Source organism: Akebia trifoliata, chromosome 13 (genome assembly GCF_017979445.1).
Source record: "Akebia trifoliata isolate Shusen 1 chromosome 13, ASM1797944v1, whole genome shotgun sequence".
Lineage (NCBI taxonomy): Eukaryota > Viridiplantae > Streptophyta > Magnoliopsida > Ranunculales > Lardizabalaceae > Akebia > Akebia trifoliata.
Window position 1 is genome coordinate 16,524,436 of NC_141387.1, and position 18,670 is coordinate 16,543,105.

Sequence of the window (18,670 nt, forward strand, 5' to 3'; positions counted from 1 at the left end):
TCCACTTTCATAGCATGTCTCCATTCTTCTTTGCTTAGGGCTCGGATAGTGTTTGTGGTATGGTTGTGGAGTTTAGATGGGTGAGAAAGCTTTTATGTGATGGTGACACTTTTTCGAATGACACAAAATGAGACAATGGATATTTTGTACAATTTCGGGTACCTTTTCTAACTGCAATGGGTAAGTCAAGATCATTTTTTTCAAAAACTTCAGAAAACAAGTTGATGACAGGGATATCAGTATTTACCTCATTTCCGAGAGCTGGTTCGGACGCTTGAGTTAGCTTCGGCTTAGCAGTGGAACCTCTCTTCCTTGAGTAAACTTGCAATGGTTTCGTGACAACTGATTCAATACAAGTATGTCTTGGGGTTATAGGTTCAAGCTATCCAGCTTTGGGTTGTTTTGATGGCTCAACTTCTTCTTTTTCAAGTTGTTTTGGTGGTTCAGTTTCAGGCAAGGGAAATGGTGGAGTGTTTTGGGTTGGTGGTTGGCTAGCTTGAGCAAGAAAGTCCATTAGAAAGCCATGATCCCCTTGGTCCTTATCTTCACTAGTAAGTGTCTCCCCCTGAAGAGAAGGTTGGAAAAAACTTTCGCTTTCAACAAAAGTTACATCGGCGGACACAGATTTTGCGAGATGGTGGATGATAACATTTATAACCTTTTTGAGTTGAGGAATACCCCATGAAGACACACCTAAGAGCTCAAGGATCAAGTTTACTACGACCATGAGAATGAATATGAACAAATGAGACACATCCAAAAACTCGAGGTGACAATTGATTGTGAGATGCAAAATCAGGAAAAAATTTGGAAAAAACCTCCCAGGGACTTTTAAAATCAAGAACTCGAGATGGAATACGGTTTATTAAATGGGCTGATGTGAGAACTGCTTCACCCCATAAGTATTTGGGGACATTCCGTTGGAATAACAATGCACGAGTTGTTGACAAGAGATGGCCATTCTTCCTTTCTGCCACTCCATTCTGCTGGGGTGTATCTATGCAAGAGGATTCATGTATTATCCCCTCTTTTTGAAAATATGGAGATAATACTTGATTAAAATATTCTCTTGCATTGTCAGATCTTATTTTTTTTATTTTAACCCCAAACTGATTTTTGACCATGTCATGAAAGATAGGGAGAACCGTGCAGACATCAGATTTTTGTTTTAGCAAAAAAACCCATGTGACACGAGTACAGTCGTCAATAAACGTGACAAACCATTTAGCCCCTGAAATATTTGAAATTCTTGACGGTCCCCAAATGTCACTATGGATTATTTGAAAAGGAAATGAAGATTTTTTATTACTCAAAGGAAAAGAAACTCGTTTGTGTTTGGCAAACTCACAAACGTCACAATGAAATTCACGAATATCAACATTCTTAAATAAAGAAGGAAACATGACACTCAAAGTCCTAAAGGAAGGATGTCCAAACTGAAGGTGATAAAGCCAAATTTGGTCTTTTATTGGAGATCTTGTATCTGACAATAAGGAAGATGGATTGTCAATCCTATAACTCTTATTTTTATTCTGCACATCAAGGTAATAGAGGCCACTGCTTTCCTTAGCATGCCCAATCATCATCCCCGTAGCTCGGTCCTGAAAAATACAAGACGTGGATGAAAAGGTCAAGCTACAATTCAAATCCTTTGTGAGATTTTGGACAAAGACTAGATTTATTGTAAGTTTTGGAACATGCAAAACATTTTTCAGAATTAATGAAGGACTTATGTGAATATCTCCTTGACCTGCTACAGTAGCAAATGACCCATCGGCCAATGTAATTGTTATGTTACTAGAACATGGACTATATGTGGAGAATATAAAGGAGCAATGAGTCATGTGGTCAGTTGCTCCTGAATCAATGATCCAAGAGTCGAAATGGTTACTATCCGAGACACTAAAGGCATGAGAAGAAGAAATCATACCTGAATGTGCAAATGAACACATACCCGATGGTTTCTTCAAGGAGTTGAGAAGTGATCTTAGCCATTCAATGTCTTCTTTGTTGATCTCCTTGCTATTAGAATTCTCTTGAGCACCCGAGCCATCACTGTCGGTTTGTACCAGATTAGCATGTCCCTTTTGTTGCCAATTCTGCTGCCAGTTTCTTGATCCTCTCCCATTTCGACCAGAAAAGTTTTGTGGTCTCCCATGAAGTTTCCAACACTGCTCCTTCAAGTGTCCTGTCTTCTTACAATAGTTGCAGATGAGATTGGCCTTGTTACCATTTCTTTGATCTTGCCGTTTGCCTTCTGAGTTTATAACAAGAGCCTTCTCTGAAGAAGTTAGCTCTCTAGGACTTGTTGTAGTTAATGCTGAGGCTTCCAGCGATGCGTGTGGAACAAGCATGACTCCCCTTCGGCTTTCTTCAGCACGAACAATCACAATTGTCTCATTTAGAGATGGTAATTCTTCCTTTTCAAAGATCTGCACTCTCACTTGATCAAACTCGGGATTGAAACCCGCCAAGAAGTCATATGTTCGATCATTCTCAATAAATTTTTTGAGAATGGCAGCATCTTCACTATCTTTCATCACAATACACCTATAATGATCCATCTCTTGCCACATGTTTTTCAACAGATTAGAATACTCTGTAATTGAACGATTACCTTGTTTTGTAGCAATAAGTTTGGTCTTAATATCATAAACCTGGGCTGAATCGTTTACTTTTGAGTATGTCTGTCGAACTGTCTCCCATATGTCCTTAGCTGTGGTGAGGAACATACAAGTGTCACTGATTTCTGGCACCATTGCATTCCAAAGCCAGGCCATGACCATGGAGTCCGCTTCATCCCAAGCAGCGAATACAGGATCATTTTTATCGGGTCCAGTACCAAGGAGATGACTGAGTTTTCTCTTGCCTTTGAGAAAAGTTCGAACAAGCTGTGACCATTTTAGGTAATTTTTACCATTAAGTCTGTAAGCAGCCGGAATATTCTGCAACTCCCCTACGGCCTGATTGATCGTCACCATCTCAGACTAATTGGTGGCACCTGACTCTTCTGACATCGTGAATTCAGCAAAGATCACAACGGAAAAATAATGGAAGGGTAAAAACAGATGAACAACGAACAAGACGGAAAAAAAAGAAAAAATCGATTCCCAGGATATGAGCTTAAGGCTCTGATACCATGTAGAAAATTGAATTTATTGAGAATTCTTGGATTGCTATTACAAATGCCCTAATAGAGTATTTATAGACCAACTATCCTATTACAAGAATATTCTAGAAAACTATCTTATTGTAGAAGATTACAAGAATATTCTAGAAACTATCCTATTGTAGAAGATTATAAGAATATACAAGAATATTCTAGAAAACTATCCTATTGTAGAAGATTACAAGAATATTCTAGAAAGTTAAGAGAAATCAAGAATAATCAAGAGTGTCCTATTTTCCTAAAATAAGCCTTGGAGTTTTTTCAGCACTTTGTATACCTTGCTTTTTCCACATTTATTCTTTATCTGTACACTTGCCACACACTGACCTTAAACTAGAAGTTGATAAGGTTGCACCCAGATTTAGCTATAAATCTGATGGTTTGTCCTTTCTAGTTTAATCGACCACTTTCCATGTGTCTTTTGCTTGTCCATGTTATCTTTACATGAATATTTCCTCTCATTTGCATGACTCATGTTTGACTATCTGATACACTACGATAATTTACTTTTCAATTGTTTGAGAAGACACATTGCCTAGTGTAATTTTTGAATGCATTCAATTTGATTTTTATCAATGTTGTTACCCTGATCTTGAATTAATTTCAACAACCAATTTGATTGTTTTGAAAATACATTTTGCTTCAAGATAGTTTCAGATATGTGGTTTGTACATACTAGGGGGTTGTTGTAACTTACATCATTGCATGAAAATTGGCTTTTCATTTTTGCAAAATTGTTTAAAAAAAAAGAACAATAATAATAATAGAAAAGGATAAACATTTAAAAAAAAAAATGTGCATTTGATGTTGAATTTTATCATGTCATGAATGACATTGTGTGAGTTGGTGAAATGTTTGTAAACAAAATAACCATCTCTATATGAGATTCTTTATTAAAAAATGACCAATGTGAAAAATGGTCCAATAGCATTGGAGACAAGAAAAAAATATTCTCTCTCTCAAGCATCCAGAATGGTCCAACTGAAGTTGGAGGTATGCAAAAAAATATACATAAATGTTTGTGCCCAGAATGGTTCAGCTAAGGTTGAAGGCAAACCTTTCATTGTTAAAGTGCCTTGAATGGTCCAACATTGAAGCCAAGGAAGTATTACAATCCCGAGGCATTCTTCAATGTTAATCACCAAGGAAGTATTAGAACCATGAGGCATTCTTCAATGTTAATCGCCAAGGAATGATTATAACCATGAGGCATTTTTAAATGTTAAAGTGCTATGAATGGACCAGCAATGTTGGAGGCACTCCAAGTGTTTGAGGTAGCATGAATGGACCAACAACGCTGGAAGTTCCAATTTCCAATTCACTTAAAAGACAGCATACCATGAATAGACTAGTAATGCTAGAAGGTATCCACTCTAATATCACAAAACTAAGGGTAATTTTGATGGAATTGGGTATAAATAAAAAAAATAAAGGAAAAAAGAGAGTTTGGTGAATGTTTAAATTGCCATGCATTTGAATGATTACATCTGAATAATGGAAAAACATACCAAATTTTGTAGATTCAACAATGTCTTTTTTTTATACCCTTTTGATCCTGAGGTGTTGAAGCCACATGGGGGCTTTTATGATCCTTCTTTTACTTATTTGACAAGGGGACTTCAACCCCAATTATACATGTCTTTTGGTTTCCAAGAATAGAATTTGTCCAACCCCCTTTTGTGGCAACCTCAAGCCATTATTGATTCCCGATTGACAACCCCAAGATTCATAATTGAGTGAGATTGATGCATGCAAAATGTGTGATTCACCAAGTCCTGCTCATTTCAAATCCTTTGGTAGTGGTAGTGTTAGTGTTAGAAAGCGTCATTAGTCTTAATCCCAGTCAATTTGCATCATATGAGGCATTGATATTTTTGTCCTATTTTAGGTACCCCACTACCAAATGTTACTAGTTTATTCAATAATTTTTCATGGATGTTTGACATCAAGAAGACATTGTACTGACATGATTTTTCAACTCAACCATATTTTCTCATTCCCCTTTAGAGCTTGTGATATTGATGCTAAGAGAGAACTCCTTATCTTCTTTTCATTTTCTTTACTAGGGGATTTTATGTCCTGGTCCCTATTTTTCTTGTTCTTTCATTCCAAAAAAAAAAATATATATGGTCCTTTTTCTCTCAATAGCATTTGCAACACATTGATGATTTCTTGTTTATACCCCTATTTCTCCAAACTTTTGACAAATGAGATTGAGGCATATTCATTAAGTCCTATTCATTCTGATTCCATTGGTAATGAGGATATTAGAATACAATATTGGCTTAAAACTCTTGTTGATTTCAACATTTGAGACATAAATTTTAAGTCCCATTTTAGGAATTCTCATTACTATTTCTTATTGTTTTACCAATTTGAGAAACATGGATGTCAAAATTGAAAGAAGTGTAATTTCCATCCATATCCTTAACCTCGCCCCATTTTTTTGTGTGCATATTAGGTAAAAAGGAAGAGCTTCAGTAATAATATCAGCCCGCATAATTGCATACCAAAGGTTGTGTTCACATATTGAATCCATGAATTTTTCTTTCCTATATCATTTTGAACCCACTGAAAAAGAATGACAATCTTACATTGACTAGTGCTAAAGCTTTGCCTTCTTTTTGGTTTTGCATTATTATTCATTGTGTCACTGGTCTCTGCAAAATGATAAACCAAATCTTTCAAAAGTCAAATGCATGCATCTTGTGTGATTCCATTGCATGATACCCTATATTTTCTTGGCTTAACTGAATTTTTCATTTCCCCTAGAGCCCAAGGTGTTGATACTACAAAGGGTCCCATGATTCTCTCATCATTTTCTTACTTTAACAGCTTGGTATCTCAACTCTAATGTTTCGTTCTTTCATTTCTTGAAGAAGATTTTGTCCCTACTCTTATATGCAGTAACCTCGGAACATTGAGCATCCCTATTGAAAATCATAAAAGTATTTCATGTGAGATTGAGGCATCCACATTTATATGAAGTCCTACTCACTTGATTCCTTTGGTGATAAAGACGTTAGATTACGTTATCGGCATGCATACTCTTTTAGTTATATACATTTGAGGCACAACTTTTTTGTCCTATTTAAGAGTCTTTATCACCACGTGTCTAAATGGTTTCACCAATGGAAGTATCAAAGATGTTTGCTTCAAAGTACATAGAAAATATTCTTCTGTGATGGGTCAATAGTTGATACTACACTCAGGTGTTTGGGATGAGTGCAGTAAAAGTAGTTGCTCAGAGTTGATAAAAGTTTGGCACAAGTGACTGATTGGCTCCATTTTGAACAATGACTTGTTGAAGCCTGAATGCATTGCGAATGGTTGGATAGTGTAATTGAATTGATAATCGCATTATTTAATCTGTTAGATGACAGAGTGACACAGGTATTTTCCAAGCAGCTTTGACTTTGCGAATGATGGCCAGCATCAGACCAGAATATCGATAAAAGTGAAGTCCCCTTGAGCATAATCACTTCTTTCTTGAGTTCGAATCTCAAAGAAAGCAATATTTTTTTCCCCCTCATTTGGATCCATTGGATCCTTTAGAGTTATTCTTATGGACACTTGAGGCAATCAATTTGAAGGACATTTAGAGGGAGACAGTAGAGTTCTTTTACCCATTGTTCTCATCACAAGGATAATGGATCAAAAATCCAACCTCACAAGTGATGAGGTAGTTCTTGAGTCCTTGCAAAATGTCAAGCAAGAATTTCTAATCTAATTCCAATGTATTTAACTCTATTAACTTGTTGGAAATAAAGTTAAAGAAACAAAATTAAATAAATGCTTACAAAGGAGAAATTCCAAATAATTTCGAACTTAAGTTGCAAATTTGACAGAATTTTCAATAATCTTCTCTCCTTTCTCTTCATGATCCCCCCTATTTATAGGCTCATATGAGGAATTGGTTACAAAAAGATCAACAAAAATTACAAAAATGGACCTCAAAGTAGAAAACAGTTTTTGTCAATCGCTCTTAGATCAGAGCGATCGCTTTTGGATCAGAGTGATCGCTCTAGGGCAATTAGACATCTATTTTTGTGTATTTTTCTTAGAATCTCCTAATTGTTTTCCTTGTATACCTCTTAATGACAAAAAATGTGTCTTATTTTAGACAGAAACCTTGGTGAGCCAAAAGCATTGTACAACAATTTGACAATATTTTGTGAGCGGGGTGAAATGGGCCATTTTGGGGAATCTGTCCACCACCACATAATTAATCTAAGTTATAACTGTCTAGCAAAATCAGTAGAGAGAACATCCCACTATGCTCTCAAAATTAGTAATGGTGTTTATAACGTAGTAAGCTACAACCTATCCTCCCTCTCTATCTATCCAAGGATGGAGGCCCTTGGTTTGATGTCCCCTCTAATGAAGAATTGGGGCCCTCCATCATTATAAGTTCATTCCATACCGGACCCTACCATTTGGCATACATGTACCTATGAATGTTCCTCATGGAATATTTTGAGACAATCCAAAATATTGCCGAAACATTGGATGTTTCAGTTTCAGGGTCAATGTTTCACTCCAATCTCGTTCAACTGGAAACATTCCAAAATGACACGAAACTTGGATGTTTGAACCATGGTGCGGTGCTAATAATTTGGCACAAGCTTGGGAATGGTATTCTTTGCGAGTGTCGCCTGTTTAGGACTCTAGAGGAAGATAATTAATATTCAATTATCATAAAAAGGTGGAATGATAGAACTCTCAAGGTTCTTTTATATCCCTCCCTCAAGATTTCTTTCCCAAAACATAACCCTAGCCACCCTCCTAAAAGTAAGACCCTCAAAAATTCTTCAAGACACAAGAAAGTGAATTTATTTATTTATTTTTTTTTGTATTTATAACATAGGAATTACTTAAAATAATAAATTCCTCCATCAAAATAGGTCTCTTTTGAGCAAAGCAGCAAAAGAAATGAAGTTCTAATTAAATATAGAGAATGATGCATGCTATACTCTTGTCTCCCCATTCGAAGTATTTAAAATCTTATACTAATCAAAGGAGACTGAAAAGTTGCCTCTTCAAAAGGCTTCCTATTTTGAAACAATTTCCTATTTTAACTAAACCAATAAAGGAAATCACTATAAGTCCCTTTTAACAAAGCAACCAACTAAATAAAGTATTAATTGAACATAAAGCCACGGTCTCAATCATGAACACATGACTGCACAATCACAATAGTGCTTGCATGGACAGGCGACTCAAAACATGAGGTACAATGTCCTCTTCATCGAGAAAAAATGAGTGACTGGTAGTTAAATGGTCTAAATAAAAATTTCCGTTATATGCTTTGGAATCTTAAGAGAGTGATAAATCTGACCTTCAGATTATCCCACCTCATAGTCCACATTTTGAACATTGTACCCAATACACATTATCTAAATTTGGCCGTTCTCCATCTTATTTTCCAAAAACGCAACCAAGGAGGTATTTAATCCATTATCTTTTTGAACTGAAATATGAGACAATAACTTGCATGGTTGAGCAGAGACTTGAACCTATGGACAAAGATTAAAAATATTAAAAGGAGTATAATAAAGAAGCATACTTGAGATTAGCCTGCTGTTCAAGTCAGAGATACTCTCCTCAGAAATTAGTAAGAACTGGGCTTCATTCACAAAATTCAATTTGCTTCCAACATCTCTACACATGCCTATACTGCCACTTTTGTTCATGCAATGGCGATATTCAGGAGCAAAACATCTTAGTAAAGTGCAACGATGACCAATGGCGGTGGTAAACCAAAGGTTGACTTCACTATCATAACTCTGCACTTCATATCTAAATTAAAAATAAAATCAATTACATTGTCATACTATGAATAACCTCTCAACAATTAAGAATAGATAAACATCCCTAGTTGGCGGCACTTCAGAAATGATAAATTGAAGGTACAAATTAATTTTTAACTAGTTCATCTAATCAAAGAGAATAACTTCATTACAAGTGAAACAAAAACATTATCGAAAGCTGATGATGGATATGATCCCTGACCATCTTTGAAAGAGAAAAATCCAATTCCTGAATGCCAACTTATTTTTTCAGTGAGCGTTTCGATGCTCTTTTCATGTTAAAAATTAACTATATTCAACAATGGCCTGAAAGAAAGAAGTTTTCTAATATGATTTCTCAATCTTGGATTAATAATCTAGAAATGATTTCCACCGGTAAAAATTTCCACGTATTTTTATAGCACATGCCGAAATATTTCATTTCCACGAGTTTTTAAATGGAAAAACCACTGAATATTTTCATTTCTGCAAAATATTTTTATTATTGAAATGATCATAAATAATGTATGAAAGTTGATATATGAATGTATTAATAATATTGAAACACTCCCTACTACATATAATTTGAATATGTGAAACACGAATTGGCTAATTACAGTTATAATCTAATTTCCATCATAAAAATTCTGATTTAACTGAAGATAAATCCATAAAGAGAAAAGAAGAAAGAAGTGAAGTAAGGTCAAAGGTTATTAGGGAAAATGACCTCCTAATGTCATATGCAATTTGTTTTATTGGTTTCAAGTACTTAAATGATATGATTATTAAAATTATTGTGTAAGTCGTAATCTTTGATACATGTGTCTTTTGTACTAAATGTTGTTGATCTTGCTTTCTTATTTCAATGATTTTATTTATTTATCATAGTATGATGATTTATTACTGAGTTTCCATCATTGCTTTAGCAATTCATAAATTATCAAAATATGAGAAATGACATAGTTATGTAAGATTCTTTGAAGTTATAAAAATTGGAGTGAACAAACAAAATTACTCATTAAATCTAAAGAAATTTGGTCTTACGTACCATTTGAAAAATGACAAATGGATTTTGTTAAAAGGTGTGAAAAAAGAAGAAGAGATCTTCAGGATATAAACTAGATTCAATGTAATCAAAATATTTTCAATGTCTAAAATAGAAATATGGATGCTCATTTGTAAAGCTCAACTAACCTTGATTGACACCAATCCAAATACAAGTCATTAACTGAAGACATGATATATTCAAGGAAAAAAGAATAAGGAGCACGTACAATGTGCAGACAAGTCTGTAAATGCTCACCTTTGGGATTGTAATTGTATTTCTTCCTTTGCTTCATAACATGGAGCTGATTCAAGATTAATCTGTAGCTTTAACTCACATCGTGGTGACTCTACAAACAGTATTCCTCGAGTGAGATCAATAAAGGTAGAAATAAGACACATTTCTGGAACCTGCAAAACAAAATACAACTGACATGAGACAGCTTTACAATCTTTTTGATGGATGGATAGGAAGATTTTGCCGAGTAAAGGAATAGATAGTCAGAAGAAAATATTTTCTTATAAAAAAAATGTGATCAGAATTGGCATGGTCAATGCCATCACAATTCATAAGCAATTTCATCATTGGTAACATTGCCTTGTCCCAATTAAATGGGGTTGCCAAACTGACTGAAATACTTTAAAAAATTGTGAAATTTGTACCAATAAAACAGTTGGAATTTTAAAAGCATGTTTAAATATGCACTAGTTTGTAAACAATAAATTTGATAACTAATGCATTCTAACACATAGACTACCTTCTTTTGGGTAAGAACTTCACCACTTGGGCTTTTAAGAAGCCATTCACGATCATGTTGCAAGCCTACACAAATAATAGAACAAAAAATATATATAATATGATTTTATGTGGATCACTACCATAATGATGGTACAACATTTCATCAAAAGATACAATTCCCTTGAAAATATTAAAAACAGTGATGGAAGTGTAATAAGTTTTAAGAAAGAACTCTTGCATAATACATAATACAAAATTAGGCACTGAATAGAGGATATCTAGTAACTTTTGACACATTGTTCAAGAGTTTGCAAGGCTTATCTAAATATGACCCAAACAAGTTATGCCTTCCAAGATGAAGCCATTCCTTCTCTTTGCTCTATCCGGGAGGTTCTATTCTTAAATCCTCGTCCATAGCTTTAGGGACGATAATATGGCACCACGATAACCCCGTATCAAGTCATTTGATCTTGGACCCATATCATATTGCTTCATGGGTTAAAAGTATTGGAAACAATAATGTTTTTGTTATTATCTCTTATGTTTTTCTCTTTTGTTATTTACATGTAAGGGCATTTACGTCCATTCATCCTTTTATTAATATGTATATCTGCCAAGTTCTCATAATGAGACTTGACAATTATCATTCTACAATTCTTCTTAGTATCAAAGCCTAGAGGACCCATCGACCCCCTTTGGGTTCCCCTCTTTGATTCGTGGGATCTTGAAATCTCCTATCTCCTTTTCTCTTCTTCTTCCTCCCTCCATCAACAACCCTAGATTTTTGAGACCTAATATCCTAGTAGGAACTTTGTTAGAAGGTCTCCCCTTTGGGGGCTTTTTTCTTCTTCCCTTGTTCCCATGTTGCGATGGGGATTCTATCATATTTTTCACATGCTGCAATAATATCTTCTGCACTATGCTTCTACCCTACAATAGGGTTTATATCTTTCATAGGTTGATGGAGTTGTTTTTTACCTGCGCTGGGATTCTTCCTGCGAATAGCCTGTAGAAGTGCTACCTGCTGCTTGCAATAGGTTTATGGGGGTTGAGGATACCTGCGACAGCAGAATAACTACTGTTTGAAGAGTTGTGATAACAGTAGCAGGCTGTTTGAGGAGTTGCGACAGCATAACTGCTGTTTGAGGGCTTGCGATGGATCTATTGAACCTTGTGAAGGTGTGTGACAGCAGTAAAACTGCTTGTCAAGGAATGTGATAGGTCTGTTGGACCTTGTGAAGGCTTGTGATAGATCTATAGGACTTTGTGAAGTGCGACAGCAGTTGGATTGCCTGTGTGAGCTTGTGAAGGAGTGTGACAACAGTTGGACTGCTTGTGAGAGTTTGCGACATATTTGTTGGACTCCCTGAAGATTTGCGATAGCAGTAGGACTGCTGATTTGTTGTTTGGGATGCTTCTAATTGCTGCGTGGGTTGCCGACAACAGTAGAACTGCTGTCTATGTGTTGCAACTGATTTGTTGGATCGTCTAAAGACTAGCGACAACTTTAGGACTGCTGTTTGGGCTGTGAGAGACTTGCGACAATGTTGCTGCCCTCCTTCTACCTATGGTTTCTTCACCTTGGGTTAATATTACGGGAGATCTCCCTTCAAACCAAAATTACTTCTTTCCTAGCGAGCAATGACGACAAATCCAGAGCCTAAGGATTCTAACATGACTCTTGGGGCAAATTTCTCAGCTCAGCGTATTACCATTGCCCTATTAAGATGGTCGGAATTGTCAATCTTCGTCTCGGTCTTGGTTTGTGCATTTTTATTTGGGTAGTAGAGGGAAAACTAGATCCCAAATTTGTGCATGCCAGGAATGACTCAAGGATTTATGAGCTTTATAAGACAGTCTAGGCTACCCAAGGGACTCAAAGTGTAACTGATTACTTTGGTTTTCTTCAGTCTCGATGGGAGGAGCTCTCTCATTATGAGTCTATGAATGAGTTGTTTGTAGAAGAAGCTGGGTATGTGGTTAAAAGGATTTCTCGACATCAGATATAACAATTTCTCATGGGTTTACATCCTGAGTTTGAGGCACTTCAGACCCAGATTCTTAACACCAACTCTTTGCTCTCTTTGTTTGAGACATTTGTGACCATTAATAGTGATGAGCATTGTGGTATTGTTCACTCTCAAGCTCTTAGTATTCTCTCTGCTCCGACTACAGATCAAATGGTTCTAGTAGCAAATTAGGGTTATTTGTACTCTTGTCCCCAAAGATCTGGGAGTAGTTGCCATGGAGACCGTGGTCATGGTAAAGGAAGTGGTCTTACTTGCAGTCATCGTGGGAAGATTGACCATTAGAAGGCTTGTTGTTTTCAGCTCTATCCTCATCTGTTGAGATCTTCTGCCACTCCATCTTTGGGGCATTCTGCTCCTCGTGCTACTACTGTGGAATCATCTCCAATTCCTCTTACTGATCCCTCTGCTTCTCTTGGCACTATTAATCTGTAATAACTCTAGACCTAGATTGCCACTATTGTACGAGATCAAATCCAGGCTCATACTCATCTTTCCCGTAGTCTCAATTACCACGCCTCCATATACATCCACTGCATTTCATATCTCTCAGTCTAGCTCTGCTCCATTGACTTGCATAATTGATTTTGGTGCATTTGATCACACAACCGGTGAGTTTAGCCATTTTACTTCTTCCAATATACCTGCTACTTATAAGGAGGTTCGCCTTGTTGATGGATCCCTTACACCTATCCACAGTCTGGTGTTTCCCTTGATTATGTGCCTCATGTTCCTCACCTATCTCTTAACCTTTTGTCTATGAGTAGTATTACCAAATCTTTAAATTGCTCTGTAACTTTTTTTCCTGCTCACTGTATTTTTCAAGACCTAACTTTGAGAAGATTTTTGGCAAGAGGTGTGAAAGGGTTGGACTGTACCTGTTTGGACCTCAATCTATCGTTGTTCCAACTTCTGTGCTTCCTCTTTCTAGGAGCCACACGTTTCTTTTCAGATTTTAGATTTATGGCATGCTTCGCTTAGGATATGTTAATTTTCACACTTATGTTTTTTATTTCCTGTTTTAAAAACTTCTTGTATTGGACACAAGTTTCAATGCTCTATGTAAGCTTTCTAAACACACACATAGTTCTTATATTCCTCACATGCATCGGTTTAATACAATATTTGATTTAGTTGATTTTGATGTGTTAGGGTCTTCCCATGTTACTATTTTTAATAGTCATAGATATTATGTTACATTTATTGTTGACTACTTACGTTGTACTTGGATTTATTTAATGTGTTCTTGTTTTGAGGTGCTTCCTATTTTTGTTAATTTTTTGAAAATGATTCAATTCAATACAACATCACTGTTAAATCTCTTAGGTCTGGAGGGAAATATATTTGTGATGGGATTCGATCTCATTTTCATGAGTATGGTATGCTTCACCAGTTGACTTGTCCCTACACACCTGAACATAATGGGGTGGCGGAACGCAATAATTGCCACCTTATGAGCATTGTACACTATTTTCTACGAGGGGTGCATGTTCCCAAGTTATATTGGAATATGATAGTCCTTACTACGACTTTTCTCCTTAACTGCAGCATTCTGAATCTCACCTTAGGGGGATAGGTACCCTTTCATGTTCTTCGACCTGATAGCACTCTCTTCACCATTACACCCAGAGTCTTTGGGTATACTTGTTTTGTTAAGGAAAGGACTCCTCATTGCACAAAATTAGATAAAAAAGCCATTTGTTGTGTTTTCATGGGTTACTCTTCTATGTCAAAGGGGTATCGCTATTATAATCCCCTTTCTCATTGTGTAATTTATTCTTTGGATGTCACATTTTCTGAAAATGTACATTTTTTTCATGCTACATCTTCTTTGCATGACTCTTCCTCTTTGCAAGATTCCTCCCCTACAGTGCTACCCTCTCCGTTTTTCTCTACATCTTCATCTTCTATACATGATTCTCTTCCTTTGCAGTGTCCACATTCATCTTTGCCGCCTCTGAAGGTCTACTCTCGTCGCCCTCGTCCCTTTCCAACCTTGCCAACTTCATCCGTGGACTCAAGTATACTCCCTTTTATACTTCCTATTCCATCTATTTGTGACTCTCACTTACAAGTTGCACTTCGTAAAGGTAAGCGGGGGTGTGTTACTGATCATCTTATTGCCCAGTTTGTTTCCTATCAGAGACTTTCTCCTTCTTATCAAGCCTACCTTGCTGCCACTAATTCTATTCGAGTCCTCAGTCTATATTAAAGGCTTTGTGAGATCCTAAGTGGACTGGATCCATAATTGTTGAGATGGATGCTTTGTAGAAGAATCACATTTGAGAATTTGTTCCCCTTCCCTCTGAGGAGCGTACCGTTGGTTGTAAATGGGTATTCACTGTCAAATATCTCGTGGATGGCACTGTCGATCGATACAAGGCCCGCCTAGTTGCTAAGGGATTTACGTAGATTCCAAGAAAGGATTTTGGTGCTACATTTGCTCCTGTAGCTAAACTTTCTACTGTCCACCTCCTCTTTAGCTGCTTGTCATTTATGGCCTCTTCACCAGCTTGATGTGAAGAATGTCTTTCTGAATGGTGATCTGACTGAGGTTATATGTATGGACCCTCCTCCTAGGTTTCGTTTTCAAGGGGAGTTTTCTAGGAAAGTATGTCGTCTTCTCAAATCTCTATATGGCCTGAAGTAGTCTCTGCGACCCTGGTATAACAGTTTTTTAAGATCATTTATCTATGGAGTTTTCCAGATGACACTCAGATCATACTTGTTATGTATGTCGATGAGTAGATGGTCGTTACACCATTGTTTTAGTTTATGTGGATGATATTATAGTGATTGGAGATGTACAGTGGATTGACAACGTTAAGATGCTTTTGAGTTGTGTTTTGAGGTTAAGGACTTAGGTTCCCTCAAATACTTTTTGGGGATAGAAGTGACCCGATCTCGTCGTGGTATTTTGCTATCACATTGCAAATACACATTGGATCTTCTTCAAGACACTGATATACTTGATTGTCATCCTGTCTCCTTCCTATGTATCAGAATCATTGTCTTCATGCAGAAGCTGGTGATCTATTATCTGACCATTCTTCGCATCAAAGACTCGTAGGCCACCTGATTTATTTAACTAACACAAGATCGGATTTGACCTTTGTGGCTAGTGTGGTCAATCAGTTCATGCATGTCCCGCAGACCTCTCATCTTTATGTTGTTTATCGTATCCTTCGCTATTTTAAGTCTCGTCTTGGTCTTGAGCTTTTTTACTCTTCTACTACCCAACCATTTTTATCCTGCTTTATTGATATTGATTATGTTGGTTCTTTTACAGATAGGAGATCTACCTCTGATTTCTGTACTTTTCAAGGTGATAACCTGATCTCGTGAAAAAGTAAGAAACAGAGTGTGGTTTCCCATTCTTTTGCTAAAGCTGAGTATCGTGCTATGGCCCTTGGCACTTGTGAGTTTATTTGGCTTAGATCTTTGTTGATAGAGGTAGGTTTTCCAATCTCTGGTTCTTCAACTCTGTTTTGTGATAATAAGTCTATTATCATGCTTGCTTCTAACTCAGTTCTTCACGAAAGAACCAAGCATATAGAGGTTGATGTTCACTTTCTCAGGGAGAAAGTTCGATATATTGCTCTTCAAATAGTCTTTGTGTCTTCTTCAGAACTACTTGTTGATATGCTTACAAAGTCTGTTGGTCCTTCCGTCACTAACTCTTATTTTGTCAAACTGGGCTAAGTTGATATCTTTACCCCAGCTTGAGGGGGAGTATTCGAAACAATAATATTTTTGTTACTATTTTTTATGTTTTTCTCTTCTGTTATTTACATGTAAAGGCGTTTGTCCATTCATCCTTTTATTAATATATATATATCTGCCAAGTTCTCATAATGAGACTTGACAATTATCTTTCTATAATTCTTCTCAAAGCAATATAGGGGCAGATAGCATATGAAAAGGGTTGTCCAAAATCAATGGACCACAGGGCAGCCAACATGGAGCATGTGTTTAGATGCAAAGAACTGCGTCAAAGTTAATAAATGAGATTATTGTTGGGGGGGGGGGGCAATGCATGGGGAGTAACAAAACTCATATAAAAAAATTGCTAAATTAGAGCTTGTGGAATTGGAACTTGGTACCTAGGATTTCTAACTTCTCTACCCTGGGATGAACTTACACACTGGAAATAATCTTCAAATAGTTGCAGGAAATTGGGAGACTTTGTTGGAAATCAACTATATTACCCCCCCCCCCCCCGACCAAACAATTTTCCATGTTTCTGTCAATTTTATTTTTGATTTAAGCTTATTCATTATTACGAAATTCGGAATATAAGCCCATCTATATAATGAGCATGGCCGGACAATTTAAGAAGCTTGGAATCATTTTGTAATTTGAGATTTATTCTATTGTCAATCAACAGATTGATCTTCGTTGGCCTGGGTGGTGAGTTTGCAGATTGATTAACGAACCATTTTAGCTTGTTCGTTCTCTAGTCCTTTGTTAATAATTTGAGTGTCATGGTGACACGAGAAACGTGTGCATTAAATTCATTACATAATAGATTTGTTCCTGTCATTTATGGATTGTAACGATGGAAGCTAGAGGTCATGGTGCTCAACACCAAAACAAAGCTCACATTCTATCACTGAATGAGTATGAAGCAATGCAAAAAAACATGTGGTTAATTGGAGGAAGAACTACTTCTGCAGTCAAACGTTAGATGTCCTTAGGAGAAAAATGGATTATGAAATGTCTCTTCTTAGTCATTTTCCATTCTAGTAAACAGAAGCCCGACTGGTCAATTCAAGAGCTTGAGAGGGATAAGACAAGGAGACCCCCCTTTTCTTTCTTGTTTGTCATTGTGGCTGAAGTGTTAAGTTGAATGTTGTTGAGAGCAACCCACATTGAGGCAATGTTTAGGTTCAAAGTAAGGGCGGAGGGTCCCATGGATTCTCATTTGCAATGTGCGGATGATAAAATTTTCTTCTTAGATGATTCCGTTGAGCAAGTAAGGTACGTACCATAGAGGCGTCTTAGTTTGCTTCGAGGCGATATCTAGTCTAGCCATTAATTTAGGCAATAGAAAAATCTTTGGTGTGGGATTGTGTCCCAACATGTCCTTGCAGCTTCTTTAAGGGTTAAGTAGATACTTTTAAACAGCAAAATAGGATAATCTTTGTTGGGAAGAATAAAATTTCCCTTCACAGAATCACTGTGATATAAGATGCTGTCTTTTAAACATTGTGCGCTATGATCTCACGCAATTCAAAAAGGCCTTGAAGTGGCAATGGATCATAGTTTTAGATGGGCAAAGGTGGTCAGTGATTCAACGCTATTAGTGCATTACATCAACCATGCTGTGGAATGCCTTGGTTGCATGTCTTTTACGTATGAGCTACTGAGAGTCTAGTCTTGTTTTGAACTGTCATTTTCTTTTGCATTAAGTGACACAAATAAGGTTGCATATTTTTAAGAAGTTTTGTTCTTCTGTAGGGAAAATTTGTCTTCATCCCACCAATTTCCTAAATGATCATACCTATATGGGTGCATATATCCTTGATTGAAATTTTTGTTTCTTTCAATGTCACATGTTGGGGTCCACCTAAACCCATAGCTTAGCTTGTGGAGATTTTTTTTATTAAAAAAAATGATTGAATACCATAACTATGATGAAGATTTGTTAAGTTGTTCACTTTGAAGAAAGAAATATCCTATGTTGAGAGAAAATGGAAGCCTACCAGTGGGGCTTAGAGGCCACCTATCCACACAGAATCCTGCACATGATTTTATTGGGTAGACAGCAATGGACTTCAGATAAACACCTGCAGTTGAAAAGATTCCTTAAAGCCTGAATTTTATGTAATAATGAAGATGTAATGTGCAATGTGATGACTGAGAATTAGATGATGTTGGTGTTCTATCAGTAGCATCTAAA

At 36.6% G+C, this 18,670-nt stretch overlaps 1 protein-coding gene across 11 annotated transcripts in view; it reads right to left on the reverse strand.

Moving 5' to 3' along the window:
- ABA3 (molybdenum cofactor sulfurase (LOS5) (ABA3)) overlaps window positions 1–18,670 on the reverse strand; it is an 83,705-nt gene that overhangs the window by 13,497 nt on the left and 51,538 nt on the right. For 10 of the 11 annotated variants that reach the window (XR_015171339.1, XR_015171338.1, XR_015171342.1 and 7 more), the window contains 4 exons: window positions 18,474–18,557; window positions 10,761–10,825; window positions 10,262–10,413; window positions 8,736–8,968 (listed from right to left, as the gene is read on the reverse strand). Coding sequence is in view for 6 of the 11 variants with exons in the window: in XM_086421153.1 (XP_086277279.1) it covers window positions 8,736–8,968; window positions 10,262–10,413; window positions 10,761–10,825; window positions 18,474–18,557 (534 nt within the window). In the remaining 5 variants the exon portion in view is untranslated. Of the gene's footprint in view, window positions 1–8,507; window positions 8,640–8,735; window positions 8,969–10,261; window positions 10,414–10,760; window positions 10,826–18,473; window positions 18,558–18,670 lie in introns of all 11 variants that reach the window. The other variant, XR_015171341.1, reaches the window with a different exon arrangement.